The following is a 27,580-nucleotide window of genomic DNA, read 5'->3' as shown; positions in this document are numbered from 1 at the left end:
TCACCATTACAGGGACGCATTTTTTACATTAAAAATAAACTCCTGCATGGTTATTTACAGATTGAATACATTGAGAAATATTTGCAGACTTAACAGCAATTATTTTCGATAATGGTTTGAACTGCAGCAAGGGAAATTTTAATGTTTCTCTGAGCTACGTGTGTATTCCTGAAGACTACAATATCAGGCCTTTCACGGCTCATCGTATGAAGAACCACAATTTTGTTACCTAGCCCACACATTTGTACATATGTATATAACGCATTTTCATGCGTTTTATTATTCCATTATTAATTGTTTGTAACATACCTCTTACTACTTTATTCTCTGCACATACTATCTATATTTTAGTTCATACTGAATCTCCACTTGTTCCATCCACTTAATTTTACTCTTGTCTCTTTGGGATGAGAGCCAGGTAGTCTTCATGATTGAACTTTTGTTGCCATGGCCGAAGGACCCTCTTTTCCTTACCTGCTCCGATTTCCCGACTGGGAGCTAGCTGATAGTCGCCATTCTGAATGCCCTTAGGGGATTAGATAAACATAGCTTATTAAGGCTCATCAGGGCTAAATAAGCATATGCACTTAGAATTTAAGCATTTAAACAGCAGTCACAATTCGCCCAATCAACTAGCAGCAGCGGGTTCTGCAGTGGACAGCGAGACGTCTTCTCTCACTATGAGATTATTTCCCCTGTTCCGTGAAGCTCATCATGCTCCTCATCGACTCTTTCAACTATGAATGCCATCTATTGCTTTATCTTATGAACTCTCTTCCATCTCGAACTCATCAAGAACTCTCCTATGTTATGCGCTATGATTAGAAAGTCATAGCGCATAAAAAATTTTATGATTAGAAAATCGCCATCCAGTTGCTACTCCGGGATAGTGCAACTAAGTTACCACTATTTCTTGTTGCCAAGGGCTCGAATATAGGCAAAATACATAACGACTGATTCCTTATGGATCTAAAAATTAAGGTAGAACAATATAAAGGAAGGTCGGGACCCCTGCAATGTTATACTTGCCAGGGGTTCCACCACACTCAGAGCGGGTGCAACTACTCACCTGGGTGTGATGCGGGGTAAAACATTTTTCGTATGAATGCCCCAGTAAGAATAAGGAAACACCACCACGGTGTGCGAATTGTAATTTAGATCACACCACCAATTTTAAGGGGTGTGAGAAATTCCCAAAGAGAACTAACAACGATAAACCAAAATCCTATGCAAGCCGTGTCGTTGAGAATAAATCCTTTGCACAGGAATTTACACTGACACCATAAGTGAAGCTAGGAAAGTATTTGCGGATTTATCTGAACTTGCTCCGGGTTTCTCCTATCCGAACAGTTAAGACAAGTACAAAACAAAACATTGAGCAAAACAAAACAAAGTCACGATAAACAAAACATTGAGCAAAATAATGAACAAACACAACAGCAATAAGGCTCCTATCGTGTTAGGTCTGTCTTCCTGCCCCGCAGACTGAATTGCTTGTTTCTGCTTAGAAGCTCCAATTTTAATTACAAAACTGTATCTGGTGTTTTTATGTTTTCCTGTATTTTACAGCTTTTAATGAAGTCTGAATTTTTATGCACTTTTGCCTTTTCGCGAAGTGAGAACTGAATTAATTGAATGAGAAATGTATCTCAAATGAAATTCGAGAAAATAAGTTGCAAAAAAATGTGTATAATTTAATAAGCCGAGCAGGAAAGTCACGTGGTGTCCGCGTCTGATATTTTTGTTTATTTTACAGTAGCATTAACGGGAAGCGAATATTCAGTGGGTTTGTCAATTTTCCAAGCAGCATGTATATAACAAACAATATGTCATCTGACGAAATTTTGGTCTGTTCGTAATTTCTTTGAATGCATTTACTAGCGTTTTTTGGATTTTATTTTTTCATATTGTAGTTTTTACACAGAAAAAATTATTTACTTTATAAAAGTATTATTTATTTTTAAAATAAGTAACTCTCGCATATTTCGCCTTTATATTTATGCTATGTGACTTCTTCCTTACTTTATGATGTAGTTTCATATAAAAAACAATTATTTATTAATTTTTAGAGATATCAATAACTCTTTTTAAAACGACGTTTTACTTTCCAAGTTGTTGCCACCAAATATTAGAGCCCTGCATTATATTTAAGAAATTAAGTAATGAAGAATATGCATGAATGTATGTATGTTTCTCGCACTGTGAAAAAACGACAGTACCGAGAGATATCCAATTTTAAATAACGTAGTCCTCCACTTGAATACTGGTGTCTGGAAGCCCAAATTTGGAATTTAGGATTTGTTTTATTACTTATTTTGTAAAACTTTAACGAATTTTTGATTAACAAACTCAAGATTTCAAAGCAATAATGGCATTAGTGTACTGCCCCCGGAAAAAAAAAAAAAAAAAAAAAAATCTCCAGCGCACCAGACGGTGTATCAAAAATTCAGATATACTGTTTTAAAATATTTGTGATATTGCTGTTCAATTAAATTTTATGGTTTAAATAAGAAGAACATGATATTTAATAAATAAGGGTAACACACAAAACGTTAAAAAAACATCCCTTTGGGCGTAATATAAAATCTGAAGGCTTTCAGATTTTTAGTCCAAAGGGGCTTTGTCCCTGAGGGACTATTATTTTCGTTTTGCGATTTTTCGTCGAAACAGTGTAAATGGCTGTATTAGTTTTCAAACCGTTGCCACCAAATAAATCCCCCTGTATTATATTTGAAGAAATTAAATAATGAAAAATCTGTATAAATGTATGTATGTTTCTCGCATTGTGATAAAATAACGTTACCTAGATCCATCAAAATTTGAAAGACGTAATCGTACTGCGAATAGGGGCATCTGAAAGGCCAAATTTGAAATTTGGAATTCGTTTTATTATCGATTTCATATTTTGTAAAACTTTCGATTTCATATTTTGTAAAACGAATTTTTGATTAACAAACTCAGTAATTTCAAAGCGAGAAATGGCAACGTTGTACAAAAAGAATAAAAGCATTTTTATCTCCATCGCGTGTGACTGCATATCGGAAATTCTAAAGATATGCTTAATTTTAAAATTATTTTGCGATATTGCTCTTGAACTGAATTTTATGGTTTAAGTTCGAAGAACATGATATTTAAATAAATGAAGGTAACTCACAAAATGTTAAAAAAACTCTCCTTTGGATGTAATTTAAAATCTGAAACCTTTCAGATTTTCTTTTATTTATTTATTTATTACTTTTATTTATTTTTTTGTAATCAATTCGATCTTTATCCTGCCGATCGATTTCCCCTGCATATTCGGCTTTCGAGTCCTTGATAATCATTGACCATCTTCAAAATTTCATTCACCTCCAAACTATTTTATTCCATCAAAGATAGTCATTATGAGTGCAGAGGTGAATCACTTTTCAAAGCCAGCGATATTAGATCTTTTCCCCAAACATTAGCTGAGTTCTTCCTGACAGGAAATGCGCTCAGATGTAACATTTGTTGTGGAATTAATTCGCAGGAAGTGCATCTGTTTTACGGCATCCTGACTTTATCCGTTTGTTGGTTTTCCGAGCAAGTCTTTTGAAGTACCAGGATGGTACGATTATAAAGTATCTAAAGCGAATAAATTTAATGAAGAAACCGAATTCTTAGGGATAAAAATGAAGAGCCTATGAATCATGCTGTAATTATTATTAAAACTCTCCTTAGTAATTTTAAAAATGTATATGAAATATTCAAATATTAAGTTTCTAATTAGAGCTTGAGAAATATTTTATGATTCTGCAAGATTATGAGGATCATCAAAATTTTTACGGAGATCGTTCCAATGATCTGGTAAATGTAAATAAGCTTTTTCACTAGTAGAAAATGTTCTAGCATTTTTCAGAGGATGAGATTGTGAACAAAACTTCGAATATAGAACAAGTTCATTTTCGAATTTCAAAATCCATGAGAATTATAAATGATGCTGCATTTAAAAATATTAAGAAAGTTAGAACTATTTTTGATCATCCGATTCGTTTGGGTTGTTGCTGAAACACAGACAGCAGGTAAGTCCAAATAATTTTTAGATATTTTAAAAATTATTCAGCTATTATACTTAATTTGTAAGTTTATTCTGATAATAAAAGACTGCTTTTACTTAACACAAATCTTTTAAAATAGTGGTATCAGACTGGAAGCTACTGAAGTAATTCTATATGTTCCGAGAATATAGTTTTCGTAAATTAATTAGCATTATTATGATAAAAATTTGATGAAATTATTTAAGATTTTAATAATGTGGAGTACAGTTTTACATTATATTCATTATAATTAAAAATGAGTGTGATTAATGCCCCCCCACACACAAAAAAAAAGCCTGCAAATGTAGCTAATTAATTTAAATTGTGATATAAATCTTATTCAAAGATTTGAAGATACAGATTTGATTAATTTTAATCATACTTGTCAAAAGATAAATACTTTCAATTATGAATTTTACAGTAAGAAGAATCGTTTTGTTTGAGAGTGCATTTATATGTGAACAGTTTTTCCCGCAGTATTTCAAAAAAAAACGTAAGAGAAGGATCAGATTGGTAGATAAGTATTTATAATTCGTGATAAAGATACTTGCCGAAAATATTTTCTCCCAAATTTACAGATTTATTAATGTTAAAAAGCTGTCAGCTGTTGCAGCTGTCGGTGAGAAACAAGAAAGTGAGTTCGTTCGGTGAGAAAGTGTCGGTGAGAAACAGGGAAAATTATTTACATAGAAATGTGTATTTTTACTTCATTGTAAGAAGTAAAGATAATATTGTTATCGTGAACATTTTCGGGTATCATATTGTGCGTGACACCTGCACATACGGCCAGAATAAAGAACTGTTTTTGCCAAAAAAGGACGTAAAATGGATTCATAAGAGATTTTCATTGACGTACGTATACGTATGTATTTATATCGCATAATTCAGTAGCCGCAGAAAGTTCAAATTTTGTATATGGAACTGCTATAACATGTAGTTGTGCACCTCCTGTTTTCGTTGCTATCGGCTGTACTAATCATATGTAAATACATATGTACATGTAAGATAAAAAATATGAAAGCAAACTTCTAAATTTAATTCACTACAACCTCTTTTATTTTCTATTTCATTTGGGGACTTAATCTATCTGTCCTAAAAATAGCGCTGTAAATCTAAACTGCGTCATTCTAATTAATCATGCGAATCTTACGTAACCCTTAATGCAGATGCCTCTTGACCAATCACCAAATTGCAAACCATAACTTTTCTCTTCGCGTGCTTCCATCTTGCATAATTATGCACTTCAACTTTGCTCTCTACTCTGCTGAGATGTAATTTCGCTGGCTTGCTTTCTATCTCAACAATATCAAAAATGTAAATATCTTCTGTGGAAAGGCACGACTAGAATACCAAGTTATTGTGGCCACAAATATCAATTGGAAATAAAAATGGAATTAAAACTGCCTCGACTGCCAAGTTATTTATTATTTCATATATATATATATATATATGAAATGTAATTTCTCATACATTATTTGCTTTGTGCAGCCGGGGCAACAGGAATGAGACAAATTTTGGAATATAAAGTGGTAGGTTTATTTTAGCATCCATCTCACAAGCGTTCTCCTCGTACCTTGAGCAGAAGCCCTACTTATACATATGTGTGCGTCACGAGGAGAACGCTTGTGAGAAGGATGATAAAATAAACCTACCACTTTATATTCCAAACTTTGTCTCATTCCTGTTGCCCCGGCTGCACAAAACAAATAATGTATGAGAAATTACATTTCAGAAAGCCGGTAGGATTCGAACCTACGCGGGGAAACCCCAATGGATTTCAACTCCATATCAGTTTTTGTACACGATGCTGCAGAAACATAAAATGAAATTCAGAAGTTTCAACAACTGAAATTTAACTTTTTCAACTGTTGCTACAATTTATAACACAAACATAGGAAAACATGAGCTCAAGGAAATGTGAGGGTATAGTACTCTACTTGTAGTATAGCCTCAATTGAGTGTTTCCCACACGGAAAGTGCATTGAACCTGAAACTCAAGTTTGAAGGAGCCCAGTAAAAGAAAAGGGCAGACAAACTTTTCAGACACTGAGAGATAAATCAACTATTAAGGGGGACAACAGGATGAAAACTAAAAGAAGGGTTATAGATAGTTTATTGATTTATAAATTTTGATTTATTCATGATGTAATTTAAAGTTCTCGGGTGGATAATAGAACCTTAATTTTGACGCATGTACAATCTCAGTTGGTTTCTTCGTGTGAAAATTTTCCCTGTCGATTTCATAATTAACTTCAGATAATTTATTCATAATCTGATAAGGGCCTGAATAGGGTGAAGTCAGTTTTCTAGTATTTGGGTATTCGAATTCCTCGTAAAAGACAAAATCTCCAGGTTGAAATTTAGATTCTACAAATCTGATGTCATACCTAGTTTTATTCTTTCGGTGGTATTCGATAGTTCTTTTCTTTGCTAAAGCCCTTGCTTCATTTAAGGAAGGGTATTTATTTTGATCAATTGGAGATTCAAAAAGGAGGTTACCAAATAGTAAGTATGCTGGGGTGAACTTAGTTACCGTATGAGGGGAGTTCTTATATTCGATAACAACTTGCTCTAGCACTTTAGTCCACGGTACTTTTTTAGAAGAAGAATTTACTTTACATTTTAGTCGACTTACTATTGATTCATTTACTCTTTCTACTTTACCATTTGTCTGGGGATGGTGAGATGAAGTTAAAAGTTGTTTAACATTATGCTTTTTAAGAAATTTTTTGAATCTAGAGGAAGTGAAGGCTGCATTCCTGTCACTCAGAATTTTTTCGGGGACTTGTATTTGAAATATTTGTTTTTTTTTAAGCAATATTATTAGAATTTAATTTAATCAATTGATTTAAAAATATCATTACATATATATATATATATACATATATGTATATATATGCATATGTAATCTCACTCTGTTACCTGGCTCTTTGAGATTAGTTCTTTATTCTTATATGTTGATAAATTATGCATTTGTTTCTTTAAAAGCGACAATTATGTGGTTTTCATTCCTTTAATTAATGTACATGAAATAGTTATAGAATTATTAACATTTTAAAAGTTTAAGTGGGGAGTTAAGTGAAATAGTTATAAAATAGTGAATTAAGTCAGTTTCTGCACCTTCAGTGTCTTTTGTCAGAATGAGACTAAAAGTAAAATTTCAATTTTGTGTACTGAAAAATTTGCCTTCTTGCCCGCTGGCTGAATTGTTTGTTTTTCTGTAGAAACTCTAATTTTAACTGTAAAATAACTGTAAAATAAATTTTTTTCTGTATTTTACAATTTTTAATGAAGATGTTTTTAGTTTTTAGGTATGTTTATTTTGCCGCGAAGTGAGCACTGAATTAACTGAATTAGAAATATTAATTCTAATGAAATTCGAGAAAATATGTTTTAATGAAATGCAGGAAAAATGTGTATAACTTAATAGGCCATACAGTCATATGGTACCCACATCAAGTTTTTTGCTGTATACATTGAAGAAAAATTTAATAAAGAAAAGGAAAAGAATAGGTTGTCATTAGTGATTCTCAAGTTTTGTTTCACCTAAATGTTTTAGTATTTTTTTTAATTTTTATTTTTAAGCTGAAGTTAAAACTAAGTTATTTATTGGTTAATTCTAGGTTATGTTCCATTCCTCTTTCCAGCAATCATGAAAGGTATTCTCGATTTAACCAATAACAATTCTTTTTGATGCCTGAATATCGAACGCATCCCCGGCAGCATAATTCACAAGTGCACATCAGTATCGCCACTGGAGGGGGGTCAAAAATCTTCCAATGAGCTTCTTATTGCTTTGTGACGCTGAAATAGTGCATATGGGCGCATGTTGTTCTTTACGTTTTATTTTGGATTTGTTTCGCAGTTATAAATGTATGCTGTACAAACGCTTATCTAATTTTAGAAGAAACTCTCATTTTATAAGTTTATTTATTCATTAACATTTCATTTTCGCGAAAATTATCACACACTGTATGTTCGGATTAATGTGCTTAGCGTTTTATCCCTCTTTGTATCGAGAAAATGACTCAAGCTACTTAATGTTCGAATATTATGCACTTACTAGCACCTGTGAATTAAGAGAATTCAAGTGTATAATTTTTTTATTGAGCTGAGAATAACTGAAAGTGTTACAATGAATCTAACATTTTCTTATTTCATTGCTTTCACTTCTTTGATTTTGAAAATGTAAGATTCAAAATATTTATTTGGAATGATCTGGTTATACCTCTTGTTAACATTAAAAGTTATGTATGAATAAATTAAATGTATTTGCTGTGGATAAGATAGATTTATTCTGTTTGAAAAGCATTTCTTATGCAGACGATAAGTTTAAGACTGAACAGTTATTAATGTGAAATTTAACACACTCGATGTATAGGAATGCAAATTAGGAAAGTTAACATTGAATGATGATGTGCATTGGATATTATTACAGGAGATTCTTTACCATATAAACTGAAAAGACCTGTACTATTTATATATATAATTATGCTCATCTTTGATCTAACTTCGCACTGAAAATTTTCACCAGAAATTTACAGTGCTTTCATTATTTTGTACAGGAAATTGCGTGGTGAAACATTTTCAATCATCGAACTTAATCCGTATTTCCTTATAGTCCAATAAATCGTCCTAAAAATAGGACAGCACACATAAATGGTCTTTGTATGAAATCTTTGAATTAATTTAATTCAAAGTAAAGACGATTTATTATTCAAAACTCATTTAACTATATATTTGTCTTTATTGCAAGTTAAAATTGAAGGTATCGCAAATTAGAAGAACTCAAAACACCTTCATAAATGGTCTTTGTATGAAATCTTTGAATTAATTTAATTCAAATTAAAGACGATTTATTATTTAAAACTCATTTAACTATATATTTGTGTTTATCGCAAGTTAGATTTAATTTAGATATATTTTATAAATATTTTAATATGGGAATTTTCACGGATTTTTTTCTTACGTTTTTAATGTACAAATTTTTAAGCTTTTGAGCTCCAAGGAAAACGTACATATAAATTTATTGAGATAATATTCTATACTTTTATACAAGTAAAAAACGTTTTCAAAAGATTTTCCCTAAAAGATAAATTTTCCTTGCATTAACTGTCCTAAAAATAGGACGACGGTAAAATCCACTACTATATAATCCCCATTAGTTTGCAATGAAGATAATCCTTTCTTTCTCTGTTATCTTCCACTCCTATTCTACAACACTGCTATTCTACAACTAACCCAGGCGCTTTAGTGTAGATAGTATGTGCACGTCAATTGACAGACAAGTATGTGCTGTTAGCAAAGAAAAAGTTATGCTTCGAAAACCATTTCATTCGCTATACACAGGTTAAGGCATTGCCTAGGGACCTAGACGTGTGCGACATCGTCGTTTGATGAGACAAGTATGTGAAGTGTGTGTGGGAGGGGGGCTGAATAAACGTTTTTAAGCACTGACTCATGAAGTCAGTTTATACTCTGAAATTCATCGAAGTAGACTAAATTTCTCTCGTTTTTACATGCTTGAATTTTGCGTTTTCTTTTGGAAAATTATTTTGATGTTAGTATTATGCCGCGTAAATATTTTACTGCACAAGAAGCCTTGGAATTTTTGTAGACTTCAGATTACAGTGATTTAGTCGACATAGACAATGAAATAGTGATTTTGCCCCCGGATCCCGAAGCACTAAGTAATACAGAGGAGATTGATGATTAATCTACAACAGAGTTGGAAGACAATAATGTGTGATGAAGGAAGTCTTAAAGAGGTTGCGGGTATTATTGAAATTTTAGTTTCAAATAGCAATGAGGATAATAGATGTAATGAGGATAACAGGATGTAAATCCCAAACGGGTAAAATGTGAGCCCAAGTTCGAACGTATTCCAAAGGCTTTTCCTCATGAGACAGCATTTGTTACTTCATAGAAACTCAAACACTTATTTATCAACTTTTATTTAGTGATGATAGTATGAGCCCGCTTGGTTTTATGAAAGACGCATAACAGCTATTGTTATTTGCTATTTGGGAGTTTATATTCCAAGAAATCCAACTTGCAGAAAACTGTGTGTTTAACAAGTTAATGAACATTTCTTTTAAAGCTTCGAAATGAACAAGTTATTGTAAAAAATCCAGAAAATAGACAAAGAAGATGCCAGCTAAAGATCTGCGCCGCAAAACTAACAATTATTCGTAAAAAATGTCACGTTGGACTATGTTTAAGATTCTTCCTCCCATTGCACCTACGTAATTGACTAACAGTGGAATATACGATTGTCCAATTTTTAGGACAGGCTGTATTGATCAAACTAACAAAAATTTGGTATTTTTTTTTTTAGTTTTATTACATAAACGTAGAGAAACACATATTTGAGAATTCATAAAAAAACTATTAATTTCTTAATGCTTGGTGTGATATGGGTTAAATCGCGGCAAAAGCCATACGAAATACAGAAATATTACTGGAAGCCCATTGGTCCATTCTAAAAGCTACTCCCTGGGTGGCGGTAAAGATGTGCACTTACGAAATATGCTCCCCGGCATTACCCAGCAGCCTCTTTGGTCCAGTATGTCGGCCCTCTGAATGCCTATAGCACCAATATGGGTTTTTGTTCAGTGTCTCAAACTTTAGTTGAATGTATCAAAGTGATAATTTGAGTGTATCAAATTTCACATTTCAAATAGGAAACGAACATAAATTATAATTTTACCCTTTGCTGTATTATTATTATTGTCGTCTGTATATATTTCTATAGAATATGGTAAGCGAAATTAAAATGTATTCAAAATATTTTTTATTTTATTAATAAATAGTTTTCTTTCTATTAATAAAAGTAACTTGGTTAGCCAGGTACACAATAATAATAATAATACCTTTGCTGTATTATTATTATTGTCGTCTGTATATATTTCTATAGAATATGGTAAGCGAAATTAAAATGTATTCAAAATATTTCTATTTTATTAATAAATAGTTTTCTTTCTATTAAAAAAAGTAACTTCGTTCGCCATCTACATAATAATAATAACACCTTTGCTGTATTATTATTATTGTCGTCTGTATATATTTCTATAGAATATGGTAAGCGAAATTAAAATGTATTCAAAATATATCTATTTTATTAATAAATAGTTTTCTTTCTATTAAAAAAAGTAACTTGGTTCTCCAGCTGTTTATGAATCGAGCATTCAACATATATGCAATTTGAGTTCGAAACCACTGGTATGCTGTATATTATAAAGAAAAATGCAAGGGGGTGGATTTTAAAAGGGTTGGTGCAGGAAAATGTTGGGGAGTCCCCTGCATACACTGTTAGTGCTCTAATAGTTAAAAAATATTTTTTATATAAAAATTCAAAACATACAAATAAATCTGAAATTCAACAAATTTTGTATTTTGAAAATAAATATTCAAATTTAAACCGATATTTTTTACTTTCTATTTCACTATAAAATGGAGAAGACATATATGAAATTTTTTATTACAGATATTCTGCAAACAGCCGTTCCAAAACTGAACATCAGTGAACCATACATTGACATGAAAGTCAATTCAGTTTTGTATTTGCAATGTACGGGCAAATATCCCCTATTCTGGACATATGTAGATCCTATGGTGAGTATTTTACTGTTGCAGCAAACCAATTTTTTGTTATGTAAAGTAATATCTTGGTACATATCCGCTTTGAAATACGTCCAACTATGTCCTGCTTGGAAGCAAACATTTTTTCTTTGGTATATAATTCTTATTTGAAACACCACTCGAGCTCGATGAATTACGACTGCGCGCACTCCACTAATTTACTTCTTTCAAAATTATTTCAAAATTCTTTTCACTTATCTTCTTCTTTCCCACGAGCGTCTGCACGTTTGTTCCTACGTGGTTTCTACTTTTCAATAAACATCTTGCGATATAAGTCTAAATTTTCAAGTAATTTTCTGTTTTCTCGTGTGCATTTTTTGTGAATTCATTAACTAATGAGTTTTAGGAAAGTTAATGAGAAGAGTCAAGCTACGAAGAAAATGGTTAGGATCACCATGGAGATGAAAAAAGAGATTTTTGAAATGCGTGAAAGTAATGTGTGTATCCGGAACTTAACAGTTGCATACCGTATACCGTAGTTGCATGCCATCGAGTACGAAGATGCCTGCGATCGTGAAAACAAAGTCGCTATTAAATTGGCTAAATTTGCTAAGGTCGTAAAATCTCTTAAGAAACCAAGATCAAAAAGTTAGAGCATGTTAAAAATTTACTTTTGGTCTGGGTGGCAGAAAAACACGTACACATAGTATTATAAGCAATGTTTCTTTTATGTACAGTGTACAGTATATGTTTTATCTACTGCACTTGTATTTTAGTATACAAATGCGACAAATAATATACACTGGTGTGCAAAAATTAAGGACGAGACGGTTTTATCAATATAACTTTGTACAAAAGCTTTCCAAATCAACACATTTAATACCGTAAGATCCCCAATACGTAAGGACATGAGTAATGTAAGCAACACTTACTAAAAGAGAAATCAGAGGGATAAAAAGAAGCTTTATTGAAAAAGTAGCATGGAGCGCAATGCGACTGAAGGCCGAAACATCCCTGTGATGGGTGTCCAGCAAGAAACATCCGGTCTTTAATAGACAAATTGTCTCCACTATCGTGAAACGATGCTGTGAGCAATTCCAAACTCTGCAGCCACACTTGTCACACTGCGGCCTTCCTCCAACTTCCCAATGATTCGACCTCGGGTAAAAGCATCCAGATGTCGTCTAACAGATTGATTGTTCGCCATTTCTCGCTGAGGCAGCAACTCGGTGTGATTTTAACTGCTATACGGCGTGCAATCTCTTTGCCAGAAATACTGATCTTACGCCGACAACATGCTTTATACTACTCAGACACTCCCCCATTACGTCTACCTGCATATCTGCGCATGTGCTACCGTACATAACCTTACTTAATCTCCTGATTGGTCTTTCTGTCCGCTCTGCCTCTTCGTTCAGCTGATATGCTAATTTTTCGACTTCGTACTTAATTTTTGCACACCAGTGTATAAGAAAATATATAAGTGTTATAATAATCACAATAAGATATTTTACAAGATAGCAATAATTATTTTCTAATTACTTCTTATTAGAAATGTTCTTTTGGAACATAGAATGTAATATTTTTATAAATTAATACCATAAATCTTAATTTAAAATGACATTAATTATATTCTCTTTAATTCTTACTGGAAATGGTCCTTCAGTATAACATAGGATATTTTTATAAATTAGGAATATTTTAAAAATTGATGCAATAACTCTCAATTAAAAACGACATTAATTATATTTTCTTTACTTCTCATTGGTAATGTTCCTTTGGTATAAAACAATATTTTTATGAATTACGAATATTTTATAAATGAAGACAATAATTCTTAATTAAAAATACATTCATTATTTTCTCTTTATCTCTTATCAGAAATGTTCCTTTGGTATAACAGAAAACATTTTTTTAAAATTAGTAATATTTTACAAATTAATACCCTAATTCTTTATTAAAAATTTCATCTATTGTTTTCTCTTTACTTCTTATTGGAAATGTTTCTTTGGTATAATATTCAAGGATCTGGTACGGATTAATGACATATACGGTACCTTTATATTTCGTTATAATTTCTTATTATTTCAACTAGAACACTTAAGTCTGCAACAGATGTAGTTATAAACCACTTAAATCGCAAATAGTAACCAGAATAAACCTAAGGCCTATATAAATTATTTTCCTGTAATTTCTCATTCCATAAACGAGTTTATATAATTCACGTTTTGGCATCTATTCGTATTAAACTTTTAAGTAAATAGCACGTATTCCTAGAATCTAAAAATGTTAGCAGCATAACCTGGACTGCAAAATATTGTGATTATTTTTAACAGAATTTTCTCTCTTCAAGCACACGCTTCGGTTTTAAATACAAAACCTTATTTCCGTTATTTTATAATTAAAGGTAATTCTAAAGGAAAGGTGTTGTGAAGAGTATGAAAAATCTCATGTATTGTGAGGTCAAGTCTAGAATATTACTCCTATGAATAGATAGGTGTTGTGAAGAGTATGAAAAATCTCATGTTTTGTGAGATCAAGTCTAGAATATTACTCCTACGAATAGATAGGCTAATTTAACATCAGCTTTGTACATATATATGTATTAATTCAATGCGTTTTCATTGTAGCAGGATATGTCACAAAAATTAATTCGAGCTTTTAATTGTGTGTTAGTGACTATGACGCAACTCTTACACTTCCACTTTTTAAATGTTACAGAACTTTCTTACGTGAAGTTTTGGGTTGTACATTGCTGTGATACTGTAAAATTAATTAATACTTATTCTGGGGTTCTATCGCCTGCGTACAACTTTTCAGAGCAATTAGAGTTCCTTATGGAGCTTGAGAAGGAAGGGTATATCTTGCACAAAAGAAAAAAAAAGAGGCATTTCTATATCTCCCGCTCTACTGGGCCGATTGAGGAAATTTAACATGCATGTGTCATGCCTCGAAAGCGCAACTTAAGATATATATTAGATTTACACACAGCATTAATCTAACAGAGGTATTCTGACATAAGATCGGACCTTTTCTGAAATGTCATTCGTACTTTGTTCCATATTTCAATTCCGCGGGTCAGATTATGCGAAAGCGACAAGTTTTGTAAAAATCGCAAGAACAAGTTCTAAACAACTACCTCTCAAAAGTTTAGTTCCTCATTATTAGTTTAATTTGATATATATATTTATTAGTGCCTCTTTTTTTTACTTCCTTGTACGAAGTAAAAAGGAAGTATTGTAATCGCGAAAAGTTTCAGGCAGCATATTTCAACGAAAATATCCATTTTGACCGCTATCGAGTGCAATTTAACGATGTTTTTGCGTGATATCTGTACGTAAGGACAGAATAAAAGACTCGTTTCCTCCAAAAAAATTCTAAAACTGCTTTAAAATGAAATCTGAAGAGAATTTTTCGTGGCGTCTGTACGAACGTATGTATAAATATATTTACATATATATACACTCTGTTACCCGGCTCAGTAATCTCAGTTTCTTTACTCGTATATGCTTGTAAATTGAACAACTTGCTTTAAAAATGATTGAATTTTGTTGTTTTTATTTTCCGGTTAAGGTTTTTATGCCTTTAGTAAATCTGTATGCAATATTTTTAGAATTATCAACAATTTAAAGTTGTTTAAGTGCCGCTAAGCCTTTTTTTTATGGCGGCCATTGATTGTTTACATTTGAAACAGCAGACTAGTGGATTTGTTGCCAATCTAGAGAAACTTAGCTTCGCAACAACAAAGATAATGCCTTCATTTATTATTGCAAATTAAATCATGCTTAATCCTTTCTGGAATTTTTTCGAGGAAATAAATGTTTAAGATTTACTTCGTAATTTTTAATATAGATATTTTGAGTTTTTATGTATTTTTGCCTTCTCGCGAAGTGAGAACTGAATTAATTGAATGAGAAATACTCAATCGTCTGTGAAAAACGGTTTCTTTTTTGTTTTGTTTACTTAATTTCTTTTATACATCATTCTAGCTTTATTATAGTATTTGAATAGAACATGTGGCAACGATTAGATAATTCTATTCTATAAATGATATAAATTTTGTGCATTCTGAGTTATAATATGAACGAAATATAATACTGTTAAGTGAATCTAGGACCAGAGTGTCGCTATGATAAACAAATACTAGAGTGAATTTTAAAGAATGCATTTATTCTATTATGGTTTATGCGCTGTCGGCGAAGTAGATTTAATTCAATCCAATGAGTTCAAATGAAATGCAAGAAAAAATGCGTATAACTTAATATTCCGTAGAAGGAAGTTATGTGGATCAGATTTTTTTTTATTGAACTAAAGTGATTCTCTCTTTCTCAGTTCGAAATTTAAGTTCAATCAAAATAAAATTCGCAGATATTTTCCGATTTCTTCAAAACTTCCCAAGACATGCATGAATATATTAGCGCGTTTTGAAATTTAGCATATTTGTTATAAACAATAATAACGCCAAATGTGGTTTACGAACTTTGTTAAAATTATTTGAAGGAATGAATGATGCACTTTTTTCCCTGCTCGTACACAATGAAAGGGAAGCAAAAGCAGGTTACCATAAATTAAGAATTTTTGTGGATGAAGTTATTATTGGAGCAAGCTAAAAAAATAATCAGATAATTTTTTTAATTGTTCTGTAAATTTTCCACCGAATTTTATAAAATTTAATATTTGGGCATAATTTAAGTAGTAGAAAGGAAATATGGAAAATAAATCCAATTTTGTGTCAAAATACCTATGTTAGAACAATGTCATATATAAATCTAATACATATCCTAAATTGCTCGTTCGAGATATTTAAAACACAAGTTTCAATCGGTGCAGTAAGACGAGAGATATAGAACTCTCCACTTTTATTTGGTGCATGAATTGCATTCCTCGTAGGAAGTCTTGGATGGTGAAAAAAATAGAACTTTAGCCTCTGCAGCAAGACATATCTATAGCACTAACAGAAAATCCAAGTAGGCAGTGGGAAAGATGGCATTCATCGAATCGAACTGGGCTGTACCGCCCATATCGCGCGAAGCTCGACGTGCCCTGCTCTATAAATCTATAAATAAGGCTGTTGAGGCGCATCACATAAATAAATCATAATCATAGTATCCGGAAGTAGAACGTGATTCATCTGGTCGTGTAGTGTCATTTAGACATCATTAAGATATCATTTTGGTCAAACGTTTAATGTACAGTCCGCATATTTATTGAAATGGCGAAGACAACAAAAGAATTTTTATAACATTATTCAGTACAATTACGAGTGTTCGTTGTCCAGATACCTAAAGTTTAGAATTCATGTATTTGAACTGCGGGCACTTTGAAACTGCTTTGCGGGCGATGCTTGCCGACCCTGGTCTTGACCACTCAAATTGTTGGATGCAGGCCAGATGTGCATCACCATTGATTCCCCGCACAATAATGATGTCACAAGGTCTGAAGCTTGTTTATGTTCAGATATTACTAGAATGCTTTTTAAGCACTTCAACTCTGAGAACCTGCATTAAAAAGAGACGTCATAATTCAAACCAAAACATTTTGGATAAATCAGTTTGTTACGCATCACATCTGACGACGTTTTTGGCCACATTCTGCCGACATATTTCGCAACATGTATAGAAGAAAGCAAACTTCAAAGCAATATGACATCATCACTGTGGGCGGAGTTAATAGGTGATACTATCCCGATGGGCAGTTTTAAGTGGTTGTTGTAGCAACACATAGTTAGCTTTTGTACATATCGGCTTAATGGCAACAATAAAAGGAACGGTAAATGATAAATGAAAGACTACACAAAATCTTTTTTTATCTTGGTAATTAAAATTAGTGTTGTAAAACGAATCATCATGGTAATTTTCTTTTTCTAGACGGAAGATGATGATAAAGACTTAAGCCACCTATCAACAGGTAACACAACAGCTGATGGTTATGCAAGTACAATTCGTCTAGATTTTAAATCCGCTTATCAGACAGGAAGATATGTCTGTTATCATGGAAATCACAACACGTCGTTGTACATATTTGTTGATGGTAAGTAGAATTGAAAACTTCTTTTATTTGAAGGGTTTACTGATTATTAGTGATGAATTAAATGTAAGACACGAGCAAATGTGAACATTCTACGGAAATTTATATAAGTTTATATTTCCGAAAGTATTCTTTATTTTCATTGCGGTTAAAATATTTCGGTATTAAACAGAGTCAAGTGTTTTTAATTGCCCTCCAAATGATCCTCTTTAAAGGATTTAGAGTGTACTCATTCCAATTACGGGGTCTCAAAAGAGTCCCGTATTGTTATTATTCGTCACTACCCTCCCCGTTCTGGGAGTGGGTAATTTGCGCGCCTGCTGCCTTCTTTGGATGTGGTAGCCGTTTCTCAAAGTCCTTTTTCCGGGCTGGCTGCATGGGCGTTTTCGTGGTTTTCCCCATGTGTAACGTGTATACGAGCCAGTTTCCCTTAGAAAGTCCTCCACGAAAGGCATCCCTCCCTTTAGGCAGATAGCCCTCGTGTGCTTTGCCATAATTAAATACACCAACACCAAAGTCCTTTTCAGAAATACTTTCCTAATTCAATGTGATTAATAGTTAGGGAAAACAAAAGTAGAGAAATCTAAATACCGTGTGTATTGTTTTAATAATTTTCTTTCTTTTTGTGCTAATTTTTTCTCGAAAATCGAGAGGGCAAAAATTATGCGAATAATTTTACTTCCGAAGGATGGGGTTACAAAGAACATAACAAAAACAAAGTAGTCATGGATGAACTACTGGTAACTTTCCCAAAATTATTTCTTTAAAAGAGACCTACATTCCAATAAGAATACATAGTATAGTTAACATTACTATATCTAATAAGATATAACGTATTATATAACGTATTTTCTCCCTGTTTTCCGCATCATAGGGGTCGAGTGTAATTGGAAGCACACTCTACGAGTATTCGGGAGGTCCGGCGTTCGAATCCCGCAAGGGCAATTCACATTTTTCACATCTCCAGCATATAAGAAACTTCCTTAATGCTCTACAGTGGATCCTGAGCTGAAACGTGGTGGAGGATAATTCTTCACCACCAGGATTCGGTGACTGGGTCCCCTAATCTCCAGTCGCCCTTTAAAAGAGACATTATATAAGATATTTTCTCTCTGTTTTCCGCACGCCTTCGTGGTGTAATTGGAGGCATTCTAGACCCGTATTCGGGAGGTCCAATGTTTGAATCGGGTATTGCACATTTTTCACGTCCCTAGCATAAAAAATACCCTAACCCTAATAAAAATAACAAAGATAACGCCTTCTTTTATTATTGGGAATTAAATCATACTTAATCCATTCTGGAATTTATTCGAAGAAATAAGTGTTTAAGATTTACTTCAGAATTTCCAATACAGATATTTTTAGTTTTTATGTATTTTTTGCCTTGTCGCGAAGTGAAAGCTGAATTAATTGAATGAGAAATACTGAATCGTCTGTGTAATTTTTTTTCCCTGTTGTTGTTTGCTTAATATTCTTTTATACATCGTTTCAGATTTATTATAGTATTTAAATAGAACATGTGCCAAAGATTAGATAATTCTTAAGATGATATAAATTTTGTGCATTCTGAGATAAGAAATGAAGTAAATGTAACGCTTTTAAGTGAACCTAGGGCCAGAGTCTCGCTATGGTAAACAAATATAGGGAATTTTAAAGAGTGCATTTATTCTATTGTTGTTTATGCGTAATCGAGGAAATAAATTTAATTCAATCCAATAAGTTTAAATTAATGCAAGAAGAAACGTGTATAATTTAACATTCCGTACAAGGAAGTCATGTGATATACACATCAGATTTTTTTTATGTTTTAAGATAGATTCTATTTCAGTTTTCCCCATAATAATAAGTTTCAGTATTTTGGTATTTTATGTCAAAAGAAAATTGACAGTTTTTCCTTGAAACGCTAATGAATTTTTTTTCCCCCACAGACGGAAAACATCTTTTGTTGCCAATCGAAATCAATGCCATCATATTTCACGAAGGCCGATCCGATGTAATACGATGTCTCCCAACAATTTCCAAAGCTGAAATTAGTTTGTGGAAGCTTAAACAGCCTGACAAGGAAATGATTCCTTTGAGTAACACACTTGAGTATGATCCAACTGTAGGATTTAAAGTAAAATATCCTACGGATTATTTTCAACGAAGTTTCAGTTGCGTGGCCCAGTATGAGAACAGAACAGACAGTATATGGCTGGATATTGAAACACTAGGTAAGATAATTTCTTATTAGGATTACATGCTTTCGGCAAAGTTATCTCTAAATCTATTATCTCTATTTATATCTATATCTATATTTCTATAATCTATATCTCTGTTTCGATTTTTTATTTTTTTGGTAAAAATTCGTCTGATTGGGTAGAAAAATGGAAAGAAATGGGAAGTTTCTGCTTGGAAATTTTAACGATAGTAAGACGTTTTCTATAACGAAAAAATTACATTATTAATAACCTGAGTATTTTCCTCGCTATTTGCATATTTCAATTATTCTCCTGCAGATCTTCGCAGGTTTAAAACAAAATTTAGTCATATTTATAAAGCATAGTCATAAGGGCATCTTCTCCGCTCGCCATGATATATAATAAATACTTCCTGTCTTTGTGACCAAGCAATGACAACAGCTGTCCATCTTGAGGTTTAAATGCGTCGATATAGTAGAACCGTACCTTCACAAACCAAGCAGCGTCAAAACATTTCATTTAGCCTAATTTTCATCCGCCAGCGCTTAAAGTCGGATTGTAGGAAGAGCTCTATTTATGGCACTAGAGGTGCTATAAGTCCCAGGCTTCAATATGTGTCTGTATCACTTTTGCTGCCAAAATTTATGGCAATGTATTGTTTTTAAGCAAATAACATAGGGAATATAAAACAAATGTATGGCAAAACAAATAAAAAGATGTTGCCAACAAATGTTACCGCCATGTATTATTTTTATGAAGTTTTTTTAACTATGTATTATTTTTATTGTAAAAGAATGTACGGAAATATTTAACAGTTTATCGGGAATCCTAAAAATATCTGATACAGAATAAGCCGTAATGAATCGAATACATAATGAAGTTAGTTCTGAAACAAATAAATAAGCACAACTCGACTGGTCCAATTACATCGCTTTTTTTTTCCTACTGATGACAAATCTCTATAGAGAGCTCTCTATCTATATGCATATGAAATGCAAAAACTCCATTCCGCCTCTCAAAGCCCCCCAAAGGCTACTTTACACCGAAAACGAGAGAGTAAAGCTTTTAGCACAGCATCTGGAACTTCAGTTGTGCACAAAGAGCGTTTATGATAAGACTTAATATGAAGTTTTCACTTTACCTCTCAATACCCCAGATTCCCAGTTTTAAACAATATTACTAGACTCTTACCTTTGGAGGTATTTTGCTGTATTAAGAATCTTCGATTCAAGGAAAGCTCTGGGATCCATAGAATCAATGACAAGATGCTCAAGAAAAACTTCCACTGAAGTCGATTTTCATTCTCACCAAGATATTAAACATTTCTACTGAGCGTCAATATCTTCGAGGCTTCTAGAAAACTGCAATGGTTACTCCGATGCTAAAACCAAAGAAACCACAAACTTCAACAGAATCCCACAGTATGTATATTTCCTTCCATAAGCAAGATCGTTGAAGTTGTGGTATTGAATAGAATTCGTTGCTTCATGGACGAAAATAATATCTTTACCCCCAAGTGTGGCTTCCGAAAGCCAGCCTTCGACGACGGCTCAGCTGTAAAGAATATTAGAATAACTTTCAAGAGGAATGCTAGACACCAAAAACTACTGGAGAGCTCTTTCTAGAGATAGCGAAAGTTTTTGATAACAACCGGCTAGAAGCATTCGAATGCAAAATATAGAACTTGGGTTTTAAACATTACATCACTGTGTATATTTCCTTCCATAAGCAAGATCGTTGCAGTTGTGGTATTGAATAGAATTCGTTACTTCATGGACGAAAATAATATCTTTATTCCCAAGTTTGGCAGCCTTCGACGACACGTCAGCTGTAAAGAATTTTAGAATAACTTTCAAGAGGGATGCAAGACACCAAAAATTACTGGAGGGCTCTTTCTAGAGATAGCGAAAGTTTTTGATCACATCCGGCTAGAAGCATTCGGATGCAAGATATAGAACTTGGGTTTTAAACATTACATCACAAGAGTTATTAAATCCTGCTTGACACTTTGTCGTTTTCATTTCTAATGCGTATTCCATATCTTGTGCCATTCCATCCGGTGTTCTACATGGGTTTCTCCTCGGGCCCATGTTATTTAACATTTATGTGAACGACATTCCACAGACACCAAAACAATGAAGATGATGCAGTCGACCCCATGTACAAAATGCTTCTCCAAGACCAGTCATACAACGTTTACAAACTCATAGTTACGCATTTGATGCCTGGCTAATCAAATGTAAATTACTAATAAATGAAATGTTAGTTGAAATTCTGTTCACAGGGAGAACAAACTCAAACTGCAGTTTACATCTTTACGAGAATACCTTCCCCTGGGTTAAGCAAGCTCCTTAACTTCGGGTGTTCCTCACTAATATTCTAACATAGACCCCATACTTTATGTCTATTATTCAGAAGTTTCGAGCAATAATGCTAGATGTATCTTTTAATTTTATTCGAAATAGCGTTCCTCCTGTAGATAAAAAAAATCTACTCATTTACAAAGCTATTTTGTGTCCCGTTTTATGTTATACAACCCTGACTGGGCGTACTCAAGCCGCAGTAATCTCGAAGCAATTACAGACTGCATAAAATACTGTTCTTCGACAAATATGTAATGCATTGTGGTACTGTAACATAAGCGAGCTTCCGAGATGGAAAATAATCAGACCAGTGTTCTTTTTAATATTTATTTCAAAACTTAAACAAGATTTTCTGGGTTAAATAAAAGTTAAAACATCAACACAGTTACAGAAAGGAAAGATACAGCTTTTCCCGTCGCGGGGCGCGACTTACATCTACGACATTTTTCAGACAAAAGCTCTTTCTTTACCTTTTTAGTTTGCATCGCAAGGAAACCGCACTCGGCGGATACTCGATTTATGTTGTAATATAGTAGTTCTCTAATATAGACCTGATGTTTCATCAAAACTGAGGATTGCTACAGTGTGTTCGTAACAATAAAATAAATGAAGAATTAAATGTTGTGAAGCTTAGAAGTATACATGTAGCCAAGCCATTTCTTACAGCTTCTTTAATTAATAATGAATGAGCATAGCCATTTTCGGTGATGACACATACGATGCTCGTAATCTAAAATACCGTAGAGCCATACTTAACGTAAATATGATCTAAGGACAGCTAGTTTTCTTGCTTGGTTTCATTATTTTTGTCTATTCTGAAAATGCAAGCCCTGTGAAATTTGTAATTTTTTGGATATTCTTAAGATGGGTGATGGGTTCTTAAGCATGACGGAGATTCTATGATTTTGAGGTATGGGATTACATTAAGGGAATTCTCGGAGATGGGCATCTCATCATAATGATGGGCATTCTGTTAAGCTTTATTTCTTGATGGACAATCTTAAACTTTTACCACGATGGGCATTCTTTGATTTGACATAATTCTCAAAAACAATAATTTGACAAGGAGGGTGTTTTGAACAGAGTAACTTGCTGACATCAACATTCCAATCCGAAGTCGGCATAAAATATTTCTAACTTCCACACCTCAGTATGCTGTCATTTGGTGAAGCGTAAGGTAGTTTCTTTTATATTTAATCTGCCTAAGTCAGAAATTTAGCGCAATGAACGCAATTCTTTGTGTTTTTATTGCCGGCTGCACCAATGAAATGACACTATCTGGATTTATAAAAAATATTATACATATATTTTTTCTTTTCATAATAACCATTTTAGGTAGCTGTCCACTTCAGCGTCTAGTTGTTTGTAAAGTGAAGCAAAAGACAGCAAAAGGAATTCGACGCAAAAGTGAGGTTTTAGAATATAGCCCTTCTGCATAAATGTACACTGACTACCAATAAGTATTTGGACATCTGTAATAGAAAAGAAAAACTAACTTTATTCAAAATCAATAGTTGGTAGAGCCTCCACGAGAGGTAATTACAGCGTGGACCCTCAGGGACATACTTTCCACAAGTCTTTTTCCACTCGGCTTGGAGAAGACATAGAAGTTCCTTCACCGATTTTGCACGGGTAGTGCACCCCTGAATTCGGCGATGCAACTCGTCCCAGAGGTTCTCGATAGGGTTCAGGTCTGGACTCTGGGTAGGCCAGTCCTTTCGATGAACTACATTGGCACCATACCAAGCCTTGGTTAACGTCGAAACATGATAACTGGCATTGTCGTCCTGAAAGTAGCAGTGGTCCAACCTGTAAAACTGCCACAACGTAGGAAGCACATTGCCATCCAAAATAGTGCAGTAGGCATCGGAGTTGAGCTTACCATGAATGGGGACCAAGGGTCCCAGCCCATACCAGGAGAAACACCCCCAGACCATAATTCCATCTCCGTCGAACTTGACTGTTGGCACAATGCATTCTGGCAGGAGACGTTCTCCAGGTAGACGCCAGACCCAGACCCTAACATCCGAACGGTAAAGGGTGAACCTTGATTCGTCATTCCAAAGAACCCTTTTCCACTGATCTACGGTCCAATTTCGATGTGCTTTGCACCACATTAACCGAGCAGCGCGATTGGACTTTGTGATCAAAGGCTTATGGACAGCAGCACGACCGTGAAACCTAAGCAGATGTGCTTCCTTACGGATGGTATTCATTGAAACAATATTCCCGGATGCCTGTTGAAACTCCTCGCGGATGAGGGCCATCGGTTGGGTGCGGTTCTTCCGAATTTCTCTGGACAGCACTCGTCGGTCTCTATCTCCAGTTTCGTTGGTCTGCCGACTCGGGGCATATTCCGACAATCACCGCTCACCTTCCACTTCTTAATCACATAGGCCACTGTCGATTTTGGGTACCTCAGATCGCTAGATGTATCCCTTAAGGATCGGCCGCTTTTGTGATACCCGATAATTATACCTTTCTGGAAATCAGAGAGCTCCGAACTGCGAGGCATCTTGCATGCGACTAAAGCCGATGCTGTTTCCTACACGATATATACCAGCGGATTCCGTGACGTAACGTAGAACCGCAGATATCGTCATTTGCATAGGTGTCGAAATACTTATTGGTAGTCAGTGTATAGCAGCACTTATTACTGTTTCAGGAATTCCAAAGGAAAGCTGCTGTTGAAAGGTTTGTCTATGTCTTATCACTTAGTAAGAGGCAATCGACCATTAACGGCCTTTACCAATATATGGTACTTGACTTTTAAATGCTTGAAGAATCGAGTAAGTTGTATCCAATAATATGGAAGTACTTGTACACATGCTGTGTTAGAACTCAGAGATTACTAGCGACGGAGTCTCCTGTGCCGCCGTCCGTAGAATAAGTAAACTTTGAACATATGAGGTGCTCCTGTGGCGCCATTTATTAGTAGTGAACAAAAGCATTTTAGTTGACTGGAGCTCTGGTTGCGCCATGTCTTGCAGGATGTATTGTAAGGCATTTTTAAAATTTCATAAAAATTATTCTTTTGATAAGCAAGAATTGGCAAGTAAAATGATGAAAAACACAATTTGCAGTACATTGAAACGTTTCACAAATGTAAAAACTATTTACACACAAAGTCTATAGCGCTTTGTAATTAGATAAGTAAATCTATAAGTAAAGAAAATGAAGTAAAATCTTGGCTAACTAAGAAGAAAACGAAAACATATACATTACCACCGACTATTATGGTGAATGGTGCGGGGCCTCTTGAGGCGTTGTTCAATTGTGAAATCATAATTTCCTAGTTTTTTGATGATATTCTTAGGATGACTGTCACATTTCATAATTATTTTGTCTCGTTCGTATGATCTGAAAAGTTCGTAACTTTGCTGTTGAATTTTATGTGACATAAGTAAGAAGAAAGTGGTGTTGAAAAATAAAGTCAAAAAGATAAAAACGTTCTGCCATTAGGAGTGAATCCAAAATTGCGAGCTAGACGAGAGGAAAAAAACCCTTGACTAACCCTCTTGTGCAACTTTAAAATCTGCACGTTTTCAGCTTATTCTTTCCTTTTCTTTTTACATCCTTGTACAGGAAGTATTGTAATCACAAAAAATTCTGGTTATCATATTTCAACGAAAATATTCATTCTGACCTCTATCGAATTCAATTTAACGTCGTTTTTCGATGACAAATGTACGTAAAGAACTCTTTTTTTCCCAAACGAATTATAAAACTCATTTAAAATGGATTCAGAAGAGATTCTTTCTGTGGTTGTCAGTGCGTACGTACGTATGTATCTCACATAACTCAAGAACAAGTAATCTCAGAGCGTTGAAATTCTGTATATAGGATATATAGGACTGCTATGTTATGTAATTGTCCACCTCCTATTTTGGTTGCAATCCGCCGCACCATTCTTATATGTTGGTAAATTGTGCATTTTTTGCTTAAAAAATGATTGAATTATGTCATTCGTTTCTTCCGGTTAAGGTTTTTATACCTTTAGTTGATCTACATGCAGTAGTTGTAGAATTATTAACAATCTAAAAGTTATTTAAGTGAGGCTAAGCCATTTTTTTACCATAGCAGCCATATTTGTTTGCATTTGAAACTTAACAGACTAGTGAATTAAGTCTTCCTGCATTTTCAGTGTCTTTTTGACCAGTGGGACCAAAAGGAAAAATTTAGTTTTTTGCACCGAAAAATCTGCCTCCTGGCCGAATTGCTTAAAAATTGTAATTTTAAACAAAAAATTGTTTTTAATTTTATAAGTGTATTTGGTGTTTCATTTTTTTCTATATCTTTCAATTTTAACGAAGATATTTTGAGTTTTCATATACTTTTTCCTTGCCATGAAGTGAGAACTGAATTAATTGAATGAGAAATGTATCTCTAATGAAATTTGAGGGACTAAGTTTAAATGAAATGTAGGAAAAAATGCGTATAATTTAATATTCTGCACAAGGAAGCCATGTGGTGTACACATGAGATTTTTTAATTTTTACTTTAAAATATAAAATTGCATTTATTATTTCGTTTCAGCTGCTACTCAACAAATACCTGAAATTTATATTGATGCTCAAGGTACGGAATATGTTTTATTGGACACCGATTTCAGTATGATCTGCATTATCAAGGTTGAAATTTCAACAATGATTGGTGAGCCACGCTGGGCTTATCCTGTATCAGATGTAAGTAACATATTTGAGTTGTAATTTTTCATTACATTATTAATTTTAAAGAAGCAAAAAATTTATTATTAATTTTCTAGTATTCTGCAGAAAAGAAATACTGTGAATCTTCCTTAAAATTTCATTTAATTTTCTGTAAAGAAAATGGAAATAATGAATTATTTAAAACTCAATACGAATTAGGTAACCGCAGCTTATGCGATCAAGTTTGTCCACTGCTATTTTTGTAGTATTAATTGAACAACATATTAAACGAAAAAAAAAGATTGAAAATTAAAAACTTACGAAAAATTATGTATTCTTAAGTTTTATAAATTGTCGCTATCCCTAAACTTTCTCTCCCTCTATTGAGCATCAAGTTTACTACTTATGCAATTATGCTATTTCTGCTCGCTTTTATGTAATTCTGATGAGGAAGTACATGGTTTTGAACCATAGGCACTCCGCAATTTTTAATCATTGTCATTGGCAAGAAGGTGGCAATAAAATTAATCATTAATAATTTTGATATTTCCTTAAAAACCTACTGAAAATTATCACTTCTAATATTTTCTTAATTAATATAAATTTTATATCGTTTTCATCAATTATTAATGATTTTACTATTTGCTGAAAACCTACTGAAAATTATCGCTTCTAATATTTTCTGAATTCATATAAATTTTATATCGTTTTCCGCACTAATATTC

General features: G+C 33.4%; 1 protein-coding gene across 2 annotated transcripts in view; it reads left to right on the top strand.

Annotated features, from left to right (window-relative positions):
* The first annotated feature begins 3,567 nt into the window (after positions 1 to 3,567).
* LOC118206022 (vascular endothelial growth factor receptor 1-like) overlaps positions 3,568 to 27,580 on the top strand; it is a 152,675-nt gene continuing 128,662 nt past the window's right edge. For both annotated transcript variants that reach the window (XM_085826658.1, XM_085826657.1), the window contains exons 1-5: positions 3,568 to 4,040; positions 11,542 to 11,669; positions 17,504 to 17,666; positions 19,592 to 19,876; positions 26,743 to 26,891. In XM_085826658.1, the coding sequence (XP_085682784.1) occupies positions 3,953 to 4,040; positions 11,542 to 11,669; positions 17,504 to 17,666; positions 19,592 to 19,876; positions 26,743 to 26,891 (813 nt within the window). In that variant the 5' untranslated portion in view covers positions 3,568 to 3,952. The remainder of the gene's footprint in view (positions 4,041 to 11,541; positions 11,670 to 17,503; positions 17,667 to 19,591; positions 19,877 to 26,742; positions 26,892 to 27,580) is intronic.

Source organism: Stegodyphus dumicola, chromosome 11 (assembly GCF_044657685.1).
Source record: "Stegodyphus dumicola isolate Sdum_Otavi_A_Nest chromosome 11, ASM4465768v1".
In the NCBI taxonomy this organism is placed as follows: domain Eukaryota; kingdom Metazoa; phylum Arthropoda; class Arachnida; order Araneae; family Eresidae; genus Stegodyphus; species Stegodyphus dumicola.
The sequence above is the reverse complement of the archived record's forward strand: the minus strand, read 5'-3'. Positions and strand labels throughout refer to the sequence as shown.